At 42.7% G+C, this 16,198-nt stretch overlaps 1 protein-coding gene across 1 annotated transcript in view; it reads right to left on the bottom strand.

Annotated features, from left to right (window-relative positions):
* Nucleotides 1-13,417, bottom strand: part of Heatr3 (HEAT repeat containing 3) — a 40,537-nt gene extending 27,120 nt beyond the window's left edge. Inside the window, exons 1-6 of the mRNA XM_005367032.3 lie at nucleotides 13,221-13,417; nucleotides 12,938-13,110; nucleotides 11,043-11,130; nucleotides 9,347-9,459; nucleotides 7,065-7,174; nucleotides 1,608-1,748 (exon numbers count right to left, since the gene is read on the bottom strand). Coding sequence (XP_005367089.1) covers nucleotides 1,608-1,748; nucleotides 7,065-7,174; nucleotides 9,347-9,459; nucleotides 11,043-11,130; nucleotides 12,938-13,110; nucleotides 13,221-13,358 — 763 coding nt within the window. The 5' untranslated portion in view covers nucleotides 13,359-13,417. The remainder of the gene's footprint in view (nucleotides 1-1,607; nucleotides 1,749-7,064; nucleotides 7,175-9,346; nucleotides 9,460-11,042; nucleotides 11,131-12,937; nucleotides 13,111-13,220) is intronic.
* Between the last annotated feature and the right edge of the window lie 2,781 nt (nucleotides 13,418-16,198).

Raw genomic sequence — 16,198 nt, 5'->3', positions numbered from 1 at the left:
GGCTGGTCTCGAACTCACAGAGATCCGCCTGCCTCTGCCTCCTGAGTGCTGGGATTAAAGGCGTGCGCCACCATCGCCCGGCTGGAATAATTTTTTTTAAAGTGAATGGCAGGGTATGGGGATGTAGCTTAGTTGGTAGACTGCTTGCCTAGCATGCACAAAGCCCTGGGTTCAACCCGTAGGACTGCAAAACCAGGGCTAGTGCTGTACACCAGTAATTCTAGCATTTGGGAGGTGGAGTCAAGAGGATCACAAATTCTAGGTCAATTTCGGCTTACTATTACAATGCAAGTTGTAGCCATATGAGCATCTATGTCTAAAAATACCAGCTAGGCATAACTTAAAATACTGAAAGCAGAGGCTAGACAAAACTAGTCATGGTCACTGTGGCATGATTAACATAGCTAAGTGGTGAACACCGCCCACAAAGCCCATCTGAGAACAAACAGAGAGTGGCTTCCAGTACAGGGAAGGCTATAAAGAAACCCTGCCTCAAAATCCCCAAACTGCCAGGCAGTGGTGGCATATGCCTTTAATGCCAGCACTTGGGAGGCAGAGGCAGGAGGATCTCTGAGTTTGAGGTTAGACTGGTCTACAAAGTAAATTTCAGGACAACAAGGACTGTTACATAGAGAAACTCTGTCTTGAAAAACCACACACAAAAAACACCCAAGAGTGACACACACACACACTCTGGAATACTATCCAGCTTGAAAAAGAAGTAAATGAGCTGGGACTATAGCTTGGTCAGTAGAGTGCTTGCTTAGCATGCACACAGCCTTGGGTTTGATCCCCAGCACTGTATAAATAGGGTGTGGTGGTACACAACAATACTCCTAGCACCAAAGGTGTAGGAAGTTTACGGTTATCAGACTATACAGTAAGTTTAAGGTCAACCTGGGCTACATCAGACCGTTCTCAAAAATTAAAAAGAAATAGTATTGATGCATTTCACTATGTAGACAATCTTGGAGCTTAGGCCCTGTCTCCCCATAATGGGACGAATATAAATGATTCTATTTGTTATTGTAAGGCTAATTTTTACAATAGTCATATCCACAGCAGAATGGGGGTAACCAGAGATAGCAAGGGGGAGCACATTTAGGAAAAGTTATCATTTGGTGGATAAAGTCTCATATTGCAGGATGAAGAAATCTGGAAATTCAGCTGTACGACAACATGCTTTGTATTATACCATATGGGGCACATAAGCACACACAACCACACACACATGCACATAAAAAGAAAAGATAAGCAGGGCAGTGGTTGTGCACACCTTTAGTCTTAGTACTCTGGAGGCAGAAGCAAGCAGACCTCTAAGTGTGAGGCCAGCCTGGTCTCAGATCAAGTTCCAGAATAGTCAGAGCTACAGAGAAATTCTGTCTTTATAAAACAAAACAAAAACCTGAAAAGAAAAAGATAAAAATTTTTAAAAAAAATAGAAACATCCATTCTGGAAAGCTTCACACTATGGAAAACTATGTCAGTTAAGGTCTCTGCTCTGATAGAAAGACTTTCAGACAGGGCAGAGCGCAAGCTGGAGTGCTGAAATGAAGGCCCCCATTTTTACTCACTCAAAGTTACTAGATAACTTAGCTAAACCTTACCTGCCACCAGTGTCTTTAGCAGAATGTACTCCATCGAGGTGACAGGACAAAGCAAAGCAGACTCTAGCACACGCAGAGCTGTGCCATCAAAAGACTTCAGGAGCTCTGGGTTCTCTTCAGTTACTGTCTGTAAGCAATATGCTGTGAGACAAAACCCAACAATTTTAGGGTAATTTACACCAGTACAACATACAAAAATGTGCATTTTTACAATTTCTAGACACATCTGCTTCTTTAGATATATAGGCTTTTTACTTCAAGGAAGGTACACACAAAAGAGGCTTCACAACCATCAGGGCTAGAGATCTCAATCTGTCATCTTCTTTAAATTTTTAATTCTTTATAGAACTAGACTCTCATAGACTATAACTTAAAGGTTCCTAAATGTTGTGGTAATGCTGAATTATTATAAATATCTGATTTATCCTCAGTTTATACTTATCATAGGCCAGTAGTAGGACATTTTAGTTCATGCACCACATGTTTAACAGTGGTTTTGTTGCCAAGAACAAACCTGAGGTATTAGGCATTTTGATTATTAAAAACACTATTCATTAGGGCTATTTATGAAAAAAAGTAGCTGAGTGTGGTGGTGTTTGACTTTAATACCATTACTCTTTAATCCCAGCATTCAGAAGGATATTTATTAGTTTGAGTAGTCTGATCTACATAGTTTCAGGACAGCCAGGGCTATATAGATAGACCCTGTCTAAAATAACCAAAAACAAATCAAAGCAATACAAAACAAAACCAACGTAATGGGTTACAACATTCATGCTAGAAATTGATTGAAAGCATAAAAACAACTGAGATCACATGAAAGGTTTTGACAAAAGAGACCTCTGAGGTACAAAAGGAAAATAAATCCAAATTATAAATCCAAATTTGTTTCCTGAGATACTTATTCCATAAAAATCCAGATCTAGGAATTTAAAATTAGACTGTATCTATCCAAATGAATCTAAAAACATGATACTAGGACTGGAGGATGGCTTCAGTTAAAAGCACTTACTGCTCTTACAAAGGACCTGGGTTTGGTTCTTTGCACCCATATGAAAGCTCACAACCATTTGTAACTCCAGTTTCAGGGGATCCAACTCCTTCGTCTGACCTCCAAGGGCACCAGGAATGTATATGGTCCACATACACTCATACACAAACTAAATAAAACTAAAACAAAAATACAAGGTACTGTTGTGTTTTACTTTGTGTTTTAACAAATAAAGCTTGCCTGAAGATCAGAGTACAGAGCTAAGTAACTAGAGGCCAGAGCATGGTGGCACACACCTCTAATCCCAGCACTCAAGAGGTAGAGGGATCTGTTAGTTCAAGGCCACACTGGGCTATACAAAATTGATCCAGTCTAAAAGAGAAACAGAGCTCACACAAAGGTGATCCCAGCACTTCGGAACCTTACACCTTTAATCCCAGTACTAAAGAGGTGGAGACAGAAGTGATATGGTTGGGTGGAGAGAGAAATTTAAGACAGAAGGAGACAGGAACTCAGTGCTGTCTGAGGTTTGGTGGAGACAGTTGCAGTCTTGGGATCAACCCTGTGTCAGATGATGAAGTCTGAGGAGACTGTCTGAGGACAGGCTTGCCCCTTCGGTCTGAGCATTGGTAGAGGTAAAAGAACTCTCTAGTGGCTGGCTTCTCTACTTCTTTGATCTTCAGCATTAACATCCCTTACATCTGACTCTGAATTTTTATTAAGACCAACTAGAATTCGTGCTACACTGCTGGGATCTAATTTGGATCCCAAAATGCATCTATGTGCAGAGATGTGTGTGTACACATACTTACATCTAAATGTATTGAGTTATTAAGAGACTAGTGCTAGTCACATTACCAAAAGACAAGATAAAGAGCTGGGATAATAGCTTGATTACAGAGTGCTTGCCTAGCGCAAGCAAGGTTCTGAGCTGGATCCCCAGTACACTACAGCAAAGCAACCACCTCAACATCTAAACACAAAAGAAAGATAAACTGTAGATGGAGGCAACTTGATCGTTTCCCAGCCGCTCAGACCCAAAATAATCACACAGAAACTGTGCTAACTAAACATTGCTTGGCCTATTAGATGTATTGCTAGTTAGCTCTTAAACTTAAATTAACCCATTCCTATTATTTTGTATTTTACTACAAAGGCTCATGGTTTACCGGTAAGGTTTCTGGGCGTCTTTCTCCTTCAGCATCTGCACAGCTATACTGTGCCCTCCTATAGGCCCAAAGCAGTTTCTTTACTAACCAATGGTAATAAAACATATCACAGCATACAGAGGGAAATCCCATATCAATAAGCTATGAATGCTATCATAAACATAATTTCAAAAAATTATTCTGGGGGGGGGGCCTTGGTCCTGCCTCAAAGTGATGTGCCAGACTTTGTTGACTCCAAATGGGAAGGCTTACCTTACCCTCTCTGAGAAATAGATGGGGGGGCGGGGGTTGGAAGGTTAGGGGGGCAGGAGGAGAGGAAGTGGGAACTTGGATTGATATGTGAAATGAGAAAAGATTGTTTTAAAAAATAAACAAAAACAGGAAAAAAAAACCTTATTCTGGACAGGACAAAACCATATAAATCTACTGTATTATATGTAAGTGTTGCTTTACTTGCAAAATGTGTTTATAAAATCACCAATCTAGCGAAATACAGAAAGAAAACACTATTATACATTTCAAAATGACTTAAGATGATTCACTGTGAAAAGTACATTAGAATAAGAACTGGAGCCCAGGAGTGCTTCCTTAAAAAGTCTTACAACCTGAGCTCCATCTCTAGAGCCTACAATGAAGGAGAAAAGTGATTCTTTTTTCTTTTTCCTTTCTTAAAAAATTTATTTAATTTTATTTTATGTGCATTGGTGTGAGGGTGTTAGATTCTTGATAGAGCTGTCTTCTGATCTCCCCACACACTCCACGGCACATGCATGTCTGTGCTATCACCCACAATAGTAATAAAACAACTAGAAAAAAAATCCAAAACCTTTAAAGGCACAAAAATATTTTTATTTTAAAAATTGCATTCATTTTTTTTTCTTCTGTGTGTGTAAGCACAGACTATATGCCACAGAGCATGTTGGAGGTGAGAAGAAAACTTACTGCTTACTGGAGCTGGCTCTCTTTCCACCTTGTGGGGCTCCTGAGACAAAACTCAAGTTGTCAGGATTGCATAGCAGTACTTTGCCCACTAAGCCATTTTGCTAGCCCAGTTTGTTTGGGTGTTTTTGTTTTGTTTATTTCTTTTTAAAAGTTTTCCCCCTGAGTTTTTCAAGACAGGGTTTCACTGGTAGCCCTGGCTGGCCTGGAACACACTCTGTAGATCATGCTGGCCTCCAACTCACAGAGATCCACCTGTTTCTGCCTTCCAAGAGTGAGGATTAAAGGTGTATACCACCAAATTTTATCTTAGATTTTTTTAAAGATATTTTTTTTAATTATGTGTGTATATCTGTCTCTGTGGGTATGTGCATATGAGTGCAGGTGCCTACAGAGGCCCATAAAAGGGCACCTATTCCTCTAGAGCTGGAGTTAAAGGCAGTTGTGAGCAGCAGGATGTGGGTACTGGGAACTAAACTTAAGTTCTGCAGTGCAGTACACACTCTTAACCCTTAAACCATCTCTCCAGCCTCACCCCTATATTTTACTGTTACATTAAAAACTGGTTTAAGATAAAGACATCTGCTAATTTCTAGAATAGTGAGCAGTTTCTAATGTCCCCACTTAAAACACTACCTCCATGAAGGCTGGAGAGATGGCTCAGAGGTTAAGAGCACTGATTGCTCTTCCAGAGGTCCTGAGTTCAATTCCCAGCAACCACATGGTGGCTCACAACCATCTATAATGAGATCTGGTGCCCTCTTCTGGCATACAAACATACATGGAAGGAATGTTGTATACATAATAAATAAATCTTTAAAAAAACAAAAACAAAAACAAAACACTACCTCCTACAGATTTCATTTGACAAACCAATCTTTTAAATTTTTCCAGTAGTACTTATACTACTATTTTATTTTTGTTTCCCTTTTTTGGTCTCCTAAAACTATCTTCTGAGAGCTGGGCATGGTAGTACACAGCTTTAATCTCAGCACTGAAGAAGCAGGTGAATTTAAGGCTGGCCTGATCTACAGAGCAAGTTGCAGGCCAGTCAGAGCTAAAAAAGAACAGTTGCTGAGCTGTCAAGAGCACCTACTGTTCTTACAGAGAACCTCTAACAGAGGTTCAGTTCCCAGCACCCACATCTGACAGTTCACAACTGCCTGTTGCTCCAGCTCCTAGGGATCTGATGCCTTGTTCTGGTTTCTTAGGCACCACAACACACACAGCACATGCACACACATAAAGTAACTTTAATAAGGAAAAGGTACCTACTAAACCTAGGAGACACAGTGCTAGAAAGAATATACTTCTTCCCTTTCTGGAAATATGCAGAATTAATAAAGGGAGCTGGATAGAGAAGAAGCCCTTTCAAGTGTTTCTCTGCCTGCACCCAGCATTCTGCCCAGCTGCCTACTCTCTGCTGCTTCCTCCTGCAGAACGGAGGCTTTCTCAATGGCTCTCTAGACCACCACAAAGAAGGTAGGAAGCTAAAGACAAGTGCTGGACTCCATGTCCTCAGCTCCCATGAAAGGGACATTGCCCTCACTGAAAGGTCAATCAGTTTTTTGTTGTTGTTAGGGTTTTTTTTTTGTTTGTTTTCGAGACGTGATTTCTTTGTGTAATCCTGGTTGTTCTGTAATTCACTCTGTAGACCATGCTGACCTTGAACTCAGAGATCCCTGTGCCTCCTGAGTGTTGAGATTAAAGGCATGTGCCACCATCACCTGGTGGGGGCTTAGAATAAAGGTTTCTAAGATGTAACATATTACACATACCCACATAACTGCCTTCCTCCCTTTCAAAACAAAACAATTCAGAACTGACCAGGACATGGTGGCATACACCTTTGAATCCAGACCTGGGAGTCAGATCTTTGAGCATCAGAGGTTAGCCTGGTCTATACTGCAAGTTCCAGACTAGCCAGAGGTACATAGTAAGGCCCTGTCTCAAAAACAAAACAAACCAAAATACCAAAAAGCCCTGCAGAATTATTAAGTATAAGTATTAGTCACAGATTTAAAGAAGTTCCATACAGGCGCTGGAGAGATGGCTCAGAGGATAAGAGCATTGGTTGCTCTTTCAGAGGTCCTGAGTTCAATTCTCAGCAACCACATGGTGGCTCACAACCATCTGTAATGAGATCTGGTGCCCTCTTCTGCCCCACAGAGATAGATGCAGCCAGAATATTGTATATATAATAAATAAATAAATCTTTAAAAAAAAAGAAGTTCCATACAAACAGAACTCCACTATATATTTATGTAAGTAACAGTAAGACAGCAATCACTGCTGTATAGCAGACAGGCTGTCCTGAACAAGACAACACACGAACAAATGAGCACTTTCTTCACTTACCTACGGAAACAGCCAGGTCAACACTGGTGGGGAACCTACGCAAGAACTTTAACACAATCTCCAAACACCCTTCTTTGTTGAATATAGACACTGCTCTACTACTGCATTCACTAAATTGAAGGGGAAAAACAAGTTTTACAGTTTATATTTTAACATTAAGAAATCAACCACAGACAACTAGGAAAAAAATAATTATGCTTTATAAAATCAATAATCGGAGTCAAAACCCCCACATTTATAAAGAAATGGCCATTCTTAGTCATAGTACATGGCAACACCAATCAGGGTTTCATCTCCATCACAGTGGGATCTTTCAGCTGATCTCTTTAGAGAAGCTTAGAGCTGGAAGAGCCTCAGAAATCATCTCATCCAACTTCCCATTTTACAAACTTAAGAAAACCCAAGACCCACAGAAGAGGCAGTACATCTGAAATCCTGCATGCTGGTGTGCTGGCACCTGGCCCAAGGCCTCAACTCCTTGTGCAAACTGTTGTTTTTCCACGATCACTTAATAATGAGTCCAAGTAAGGACAAAGGCCTCTATCACATAAAAAGCAACATTTTTAATTGAAAATCATATTTACTCACTCCTAGACTGAAATTATAATTTCATCAAGCAAAATTTTCAATCTTCAGAGAAATTCCTCTAATAAGTAGTTTTGAAATCATAGAATTCGTTTTAAATAAAAAAGTTATCAATACTATATATACATACACACACACACACACACACACACACTAAAACCAGGGTAAAAGGAATGAATAGTAGTTTTACTCGTTTCTAGAAAATAATCTCAACGTAAACATATACATAACATACTAACAGAGCAAACAGGTGACTACATTATTATACATGCTATCCAAGTAAACATATTTTCTGCTAGGTATCTAGTGGTTTCAGTACTGAGCTACAGTCAAGAAGGCAGAGCATGTATCAATACAGAAATGGAAACTGGGAAACAAAAGTCTAGGAGCTCTGATAACTATAGTGGATAACTACATGGTGAAGACGAAACTCACAGGCAGTTAAGAAAAAACATTTACTTTGGATTATAGATATATTAGGCTCTTTTCAAAGAAAATATTATTTAAACTCCCAGTTCAAGCCTCATGTGGTGGCTCACACCTACAAGTCCAGGACATGGGAAATATGAACAAATGGGTCAGGAATTCAAGGTCATCCTTAGCTACCTAGCAAGTCCCAGGCTAACCTGGACCACACCTGTCTCAAAAAATAAAGATAAAAAGAGCTAGAAAGACGACACAGCGGTTAAGAGTGCTGTTTTTGTAGAGACCTGAGTTCAATTCCCAGCACTATCATTTAGAGGCTGATAACCATCTCTAACTCCAGATTTCTGGCCTGGGAGGGTAGCAGCACTCATATGCACATACCTGCACACATATACATAACTAAAAATAGTATTTTTTTTTTTTAAAAATCCAGGTTAGTTAAAAAAAAAAAACTACAGTGGTAGACCATGTGTTTAGTGCCTAGCAGCCATGAAATGCACAGTTTCAAACAACCAAATTATATAACATAAAGTAAAAGATTGTCGGTACACAGAAAAACACCCATCAGTTGCTCATGTACCATTTCTTTTAGCCAGTCTGTAATCCCAAGCTGAAGACCAAGGTAAGGGGATCATGAGTTCAAAACCAGACATTACATAGTGAGACCCTGGGGTGGGGGGGCGGTGAAAGAAGGGAGGAAGAGAAAAGAAAGCAAAAAACAAAAAAGGAAAAACTAAAAATAAAAGGGGGGGGAGTCATTTTCTCAAATCTTTTGCCCATTTCTGGTGGGATGGAATAAATCTACTAGTTTAAGACAAAATTACAGACAGACTCAGCTTTTCAAGGTCTAACTCAATCTTATATTCTAAGAACCACTGCTTTTAGATGAAAATAAGGAACCATCATTCTGTGATAATCACAGATGTAAAATCAGAAAAGTGCTTCCAGGCTTTCTTTCTAGCTACTGTCATTCTCAGGTGAGGTTCATTCCATCCTAACCAGCAACATGGAAAACAATGGCCTTGTTCCTACTCAATGCCAGAGCTGCTCTTCCTATTCAAAAGCATCAGGCAATGTCTGTGGGCCTTTTTTCATTCCAGATATCAACACAGTCTGCCCTGGGCTGATGAAGAGGATGAGTCTCAAATCACCAGGCATTATCACCTACTAAGTATCAGCATCACAGTTACAGGAGGTGTCTACAGCGTAACAGAAAGAGCAGCAGGCTGGGCAGCGGTGCAGTAAGAAGCTGTTCTTGGAAGGCTCCTTACCATATATTCCACAGCACATTCACAGCCTCGTTGGCTATGCTCTCAATAGAATTTCTGTTCGTATCAGTTTTCTCCTGTGGAGACATCTCATTTGAATCCAGTCCAGCGCTACACTGCAATCAAACATTATGATTAGCACCTTGGTTCAAAAGATTAACTAAGCAAAAAAGCTAACATTAGCAAAGAATTACAAAAGCAAAAGCACCAAAAATTACAGTGGTTAACAAACATATATGGCCATAAGCACATTTCTCAAAATGATGCATCCCTTGCGGGTAGAGAGAGAGTTCAGTTAAGAGTGACCTACTGGGCTGGCAGTGGAAGCAGAGGCAGGTGGATCTGAGTTCAAGGCCAGTCTGGTCTACAGAGTGAATTCCAGGACAGCCAGGGCTACACAGAGAAACCCAAACAAACAAAAGGAGTATTGTGTTTGTCCAGAGGAAGGGCGTGTACTGCCCTTTCAGAAGACCTGGGTTCAGTTCCCAGTATCCATATCAGTTGATACACAACTATTTGTAACTCTAACTCCAAGGGATCTGACACCCTTTTCTAGCCTCTGAAGGCATCTGCAGACACATGACATTCGCTCACACAGACACAGACATGTACACAAAAATAAACAAAATAAAATAAATACTATTCTGAGCATCTTACATATATTAAGTAATTAATCCTCACAACAAACTATTAACCTTTATCTCAACATAAGTAAGGAAATAAGATACACAGAAGCTGATGAAGATGCAGCTGAGCATATGGTGCAGTTGGGCTTCAGCTACAGACTCTCTAGGCCTCAAAGCTGGTGCCCTTAAGCTCTGTGCAGAAGTGCCTTGAGTACAGTACATGGCACTCTCCAAAGCAGGTCTTCTGAGTCTTGAACTTCTTATGGGGAAGTTCCGTCTGCATGGAAGAAGGTTCTATAGCATCCCTGACCTCTGCCCACTGGATGCCAGCAGCATAGTGCCAAATGTCCCCATGGGGCGGCAAAATCACCTCGAGTACAGAATCACAATTCTAAAGGGAAAGGACTGATGGTGCACATCCAAACTGGGTCTTTTATGCAGTATCAAGTGAAAACTGGCTATACATAGATAAGCGGAAAAAAGGCATGACAGACTAAGACCTATAAGAGCCCACTGTCCTTAACCAATGAGGTAAATCATATATATGAATGGTGTAATATTAAGCATGAGGGTGCAATATAATCTTTATAAGTTCATATGCCTGTTTCTTGGGTGTATCATCATATAACCAGGTATAATAATACCTGCCTTGGACTTGGGATACAGTTGAATGGAAAAGCACCTGACTTTAGGTGGCACAAAGATTTGAGTTCCAGCTCCAGCACACGAAAAGAAAAGGAAAAAAACTGTCTCACTGGACTGCTGTGAAGATTAAATTATATACATACATAAGTGAGCGATAAAGAAATATAGAGCTTTAATTCTAACGGGATAAGTCTGCATAGCTTTAGAAACAGCTCTTCTAATCACCATAAAGGACACAATAATAGAGATTGGTATTAGTAAAGCCTGTGTACTGTCAGTTTCCAGGAAAAGAAATGAAATTGCCACGGAAGTTTAAAGGGAACTCAGGACTCATGACACAAAAGTACTGAGGGTAAAATCCACCTGCCCTTGTCTCCTAAGAGCTCCCCTTAGAAGCCAGCACTCGGGCCTCATTAAACACCACATACCTCTTTCAGCAGTGCCACCAGAGGTGTCATGATGTCCTTAGCCACCATGTCATCACAGACTTCAAAACCTCCACAAGCACTGAGATTCCTACATAAGAAATTTAAACACGCTTTACTTTCAAGTCATACATCACAAAATACAACTAAGCTCCCAAATGTACTGTTTAATCACAGTCAAAGTTTCTGAGGAAAAAATGTATTTGTCATAAGCTGGAAAACAAGCCTACAGATTTTCAACTGTCTGCTCTTTATCACAACACATAACTTCGTTGTCTTAGTCACTGTCAAGGCAACTCTTTTAAAGGAAAGCATTCAACTGGAGCTGGTTTACAGTTTCAGAGGCTTAGTCCATCATCATCATGGCTGGAGCACGGTGGGATGCATGGTGCTGGAGCAGTAGCTGAGAGCTACATTCTGATTCATGGACAGAGATGCTGGCCTGGTGTGAGCTTTTTGAAACCTTGAAGCCTACAGTGACACACCTCATCTATAATCCCACACCCACTCCAACAAGCCCCCCCCCCTTTCTGGTTTTTCAAGACAGGGATTCTGTCTAGCCTTGGCTGCACTAGAACTTGCTCTGTAGATCGGGTTGACCTTAAACTCACAGAGCTCCACCTGCCTCTACCAACAGAGTTCTGAGATTAATGGAAAGCACCACCATTCCTGGGCTGGCCATACCTCTTAATCCTTTTCAAATAATGCCACTCCCTGGTGACTAAGCATTTAAACATATGAGCCTGTGAGAGCCATTCTTACATAAACCCACCATACCCCAACTAACAGAATTCTCTGTAATTGCTACTGGTTGTATTGATACATATATGCATTATTTGGTTAATAATAATCAACAGATTTTTCTCCAGGGACAGGGTTTCCCTGTGTAGCCTTGGCTGTCCTAGAACTTGCACAGTGGACCAGACTGGCCTTGAACTCAGGTGATTGGCCAGCCACCTGTCTCTCAAGTGGTAGGGTTAAAGGCCAGGTAATAAACAAGAGATTATCAGAAACCTTCCTCAATAGACCTAAGATTTACGAAGGCCAGAAATTACGTCTGTATTCCCCACTACACCATTCCCGAAGCCTAGTCCAATGACTGGCACACAGGCACTCCATCGCTGCTTGCCTAACTGAAACAATACACACAGCCAAATCTGTGAGATTCCAAAAGTTAAGGTCCAGCCCCCTCTACAGTTCACTCTCTGCATAGCCATCAGAGTGGCTTTTTCAAAAGGTAGACTTCATCACTCTGGTTTAGACTAAATCCTTCAACTCAGCAGCCGCAGCGACTATAATTGCCACCTCCTCCCCTCAGTCACATTAACTTCTGTGTAGCGTCTATCCGCCCTCGGCCTCACTTCTCTGGCATGGCTCTTCCTCCCATACCGAATGCTCTCACCCTATTTTCCCATGTCCGGTTCTCCGGTCCTCTGGTCTCCGTTTATAAATGCCATCTAGAGGACACCCCAGTGCAACTCCCCTAGCCCGTCGTTTACACAGCAATTCTCATTAATACCAGTTGACTTTTTGCTAGTTTCCAGACACCCTCTCAATGGAGCTCCTGCAAAGACAAGGATCTTGGCTGTCCTGCTAACATCCTGCATGCTGAAATATCGGTATACTTAGAGCCATCCAGTCAGGGACCCTATAGCGCGCCTTGGAAGGGAAAAAAGGCATCAGGTTTGAGGACAGGTGAAGTAGCCAGGTGTATACAAACAAGGTGCGTGACCTGTGGCTCCCGGGGTCCTTCGGAACCCGAACTCCTATCTCTATCCGCTGCAAACCTGAGATCGCAGGGAGGTTTTTCTCTCCGCATTAGTAGAGAACGCAGCGGGAGAGGGTGTTATGGGTTTGTTTGCTCGCAGGGACATGGCCTCGGACCCTCTCCGACTCACCTTAGAGCTCCAGCCGCCGTCTCCCTGACCGCCAGACTAGGGTCCAGCAGCAGCGGCCCGAGCCGGCGAACAGCATCGCGGCGCGCCAAGTCTGGCAGGGCCGGCCGCTGCTGCACCAGCCGGGCCAGCCCCGCGCAGGCGCACTCGCGGACCTCGGCGCTCGGGTGCTGGAGCTGCGGGAACCAAGACGTCAGAGGTGGGCAGTGAGCACGCGCGCCGCAGCCCCGCTCCCGCGGACACCCTGCCGCAAGCCGCCCAGAGCCCGGTCAAGCCATCGACCCACCTTTTCCAGAAGCTCCGCCGCTGGCCCGTCGTCCTCCTCGTCTTCGGTCCCGTTCGCCACGGCCGCCGCCTCGGCCTGACAGCTACCAGTAGGGGAGAACTGAGGTCTCTTGAAGCGCTTCGTCCGACTCTTACCCATGGCGACGGAGGCCGCGGGGAGAGACCGGGAGTGGAAGACAGCAACAGACGATGGGGAACGAACACTTCAGTCTCCGGCGCTACCTGGCGTCCTTCCTAAGCTGGACCGGGCTGACGGCCTGAGCACACATGGAAAAGCAACGCGCCTGCGCACGGCGCGTCGGGAGCGAGGAGAGGGCGGGCACAAGGAGTGCGCATGCGTATAAAGCGGTGTGGGCGGGGCCACTCCTGACAGGGGGTGGAGCACTGGCTTTTCCTGGGAATGTTAACACACCCACTCCACCTGAGAAATTCAAGGCTTCTAATCCAACTGTTCCAAAGACCCGTTCTCTCTCAGTGTAACCTAGTCACAAAGACGGGACTGTCCACCAAAAAGGATAACATTCCTTACTATGCCATGTTAGGATATAATCACATCAGTGAAGCCTCTCAACCTTAAGGTGCAAAGAACCCATGGAGCTACCAAATATATATCTTATTTCCTTGATCTCTTACCTGGACACAAACTTCCTGCCATACCCATAGACCAAAGTAGTCTTCGCTTGTCTTGATCGTGTGGCCTCTCCATGTCCACCCTATGAACTTTTCAAAATATTCTTCCATGGTTATTATATTCATTGTCCTCAAAACTTCTCAATGGCTTCTCTTCCTCGGGATAGTTTTCAAAAATTTAGGCTAGGCTGCCTCATCTCACTTCACTCCTGTGTCCTGGTCCCTTTAATAATGTTCTTTAGGGGCTGGAGATGTGGCTCAGCAGTTAAGAGCACTGATTGCTCTTCCAGAGGACCTGGATTAAATTCCAAGCACCCACATGGCAGCTCACAACTGTCTGAAAATGCAATTTCATAAGATCTGACACCTTCACACCAATGCACATAAAATAAAGTTAAATAAATCATTTAAAAAATTAAAAATAATAATGTTCTTTAGGGTCCAGGGTTTTACATAAGCCTCTTTTCCCCAACCTCCTGAATCAGTGGACACAAGAGAATTTTTTTTTTTTTTTTTTTTTTTTTTTTTTTTTTTTCGACAGGGTTTATCTGTGGCTCTGTCTGCTAAGTCTGGCAAGCTTGACCTGGCGATCCCTGGTTCTCTAGGCACTAACTAGATGCTTTTTGTTTTTTTGGTTTGAGGCAGGATTTCTCTGTGTTGCCCTGGCTGTCCTGGAACTCACTCTGTAGACCAGGCTGACCTCAAACTCAGAGAGATCCATCTGCCTCTGCCTCCTGAGTTCAGGGATTTAAAGTGAGCCCCCATGTCTGGTTAAGAGGCATTTCTTTATGGGTACCTCTTCTGACTTCAGTCAGAGATCTATCTTGAGACACACCTGTTCTTTTGCTTCATAGCACAATTAAGAATCGTCACCTAAACTAGACGGTGATGGCGCACACCTTGAATCCCAGCACTCAGGAAGTAGAGGCAGGTGGATGTCTGTTGAGTTCGAGGCCAGCCTGGTCTACAGAATGAGTTCCAGCACAGGTTCCAAAGCTACACAGAGAAACCCTGTCTCAAAAACACAAAGTCACCCTCTGCTTCTATATGTAGTGGCACAACTGCTGTCTTCCGAGATGGACAGTTACATCTAGTAAGGACACGATCCTATTCCCACACATCACTGTCCTCCCAACACTAACTGCTGCCCGGCTAAAATAAAAAATTAAACCAGGCAGTGGTGGTGCATGCCTTTAAATCCAACACTTGGGAGGCAGAGGCAGGTAGATGTCTGTGAGTTTGAGGCCAACCTGGTCTACAAGAGCTAGTTCCAGGACAGGCTTCAAAGCTACAGTACAGAAACCCTATCTTGAAAAAGAAAAAAAAAATCCTGTCTGAAGGAAGTAGTGGCACAGCCTCTAATCTTAGCACTTGGGAGGCAGAGGTGGGTGGATCTCTGAATTCAAGGCCAGCCTGGTCTACAGAGTGAGTTCCAGGATAGCCAGAGCTACATAATGGGACCATGCCTCATAAAAATTGTGGGGACGGTATTATCCTGAGGCTGGAGAGATGGTTCAGCACTCTTGGAGAGTACAGTTTCAATCCCCACCACCTACATGGTGGCTCATAACCATATGCAACTGCAGTCCCAGGAAGTCTGATATCCTCTTTTGGACTCTGTGGGCACCAGATAGACATGTGGTATACACGCAGGCAAAACATAAATACCTAAAGAATTGAAAATAATTATGGGTGGGTGGGGGACAACATCCCTGTAATCACCCTAAATCAGAAACTTAGGACACTGAAGGATTGCCTGAGCCCAGGAATTCAAGATTGACTTATGAAACAGTGAGGCCTGGTCTCAAAATGAACATCTACAGTACAAAACAAGACACAAGAATGAATAGAAAAACAGAAAAGAGGAAAGCTCAAACCTCTGGCACTGTAGCAGGATGCTGCTTCTTAGAGCTAGTGGGCTCTAAGCACCACGTTTATTTATATAGTCAGATATAGCTCTTCTAGGAGCCAGGTTCTTATTAAACACTCAAACTTCCCTGTCCCCAGTATTAAGGGTCTTAAATCTTCTTCAGCTTTACACTCTTGGAGGAAATTACCAATCTAGGCCTGTAAGAGCCTTAGTAAAAGCCAAGCAGTATTAGACCACGATGAATAAGACATGAAGAAGGCTAATAGTCTAGAATAGTACTGACAACTATGTTTGGTCTACAGGACAGAGTTACAGTAAGACAGCTAGGAGCTAGAGATGGTCAGTGGGTAAGAGCAGTAAGAGCACTGGCTGCTTTTAAAGAGGTTGAGGTTCAATTCCCAGTCCCACATGGTGGTTCATCACAATCTGTAACACCAGTTCCACTGTTTCTTTTTTTTTTTTTTTTTTTTTTTTTTTTT

Source organism: Microtus ochrogaster, unplaced genomic scaffold (assembly GCF_000317375.1).
Source record: "Microtus ochrogaster isolate Prairie Vole_2 unplaced genomic scaffold, MicOch1.0 UNK15, whole genome shotgun sequence".
Classification (NCBI taxonomy): domain Eukaryota; kingdom Metazoa; phylum Chordata; class Mammalia; order Rodentia; family Cricetidae; genus Microtus; species Microtus ochrogaster.
Note: the sequence above shows the minus strand (reverse complement) of the source record. Positions and strands in the feature narration are given on the sequence as shown.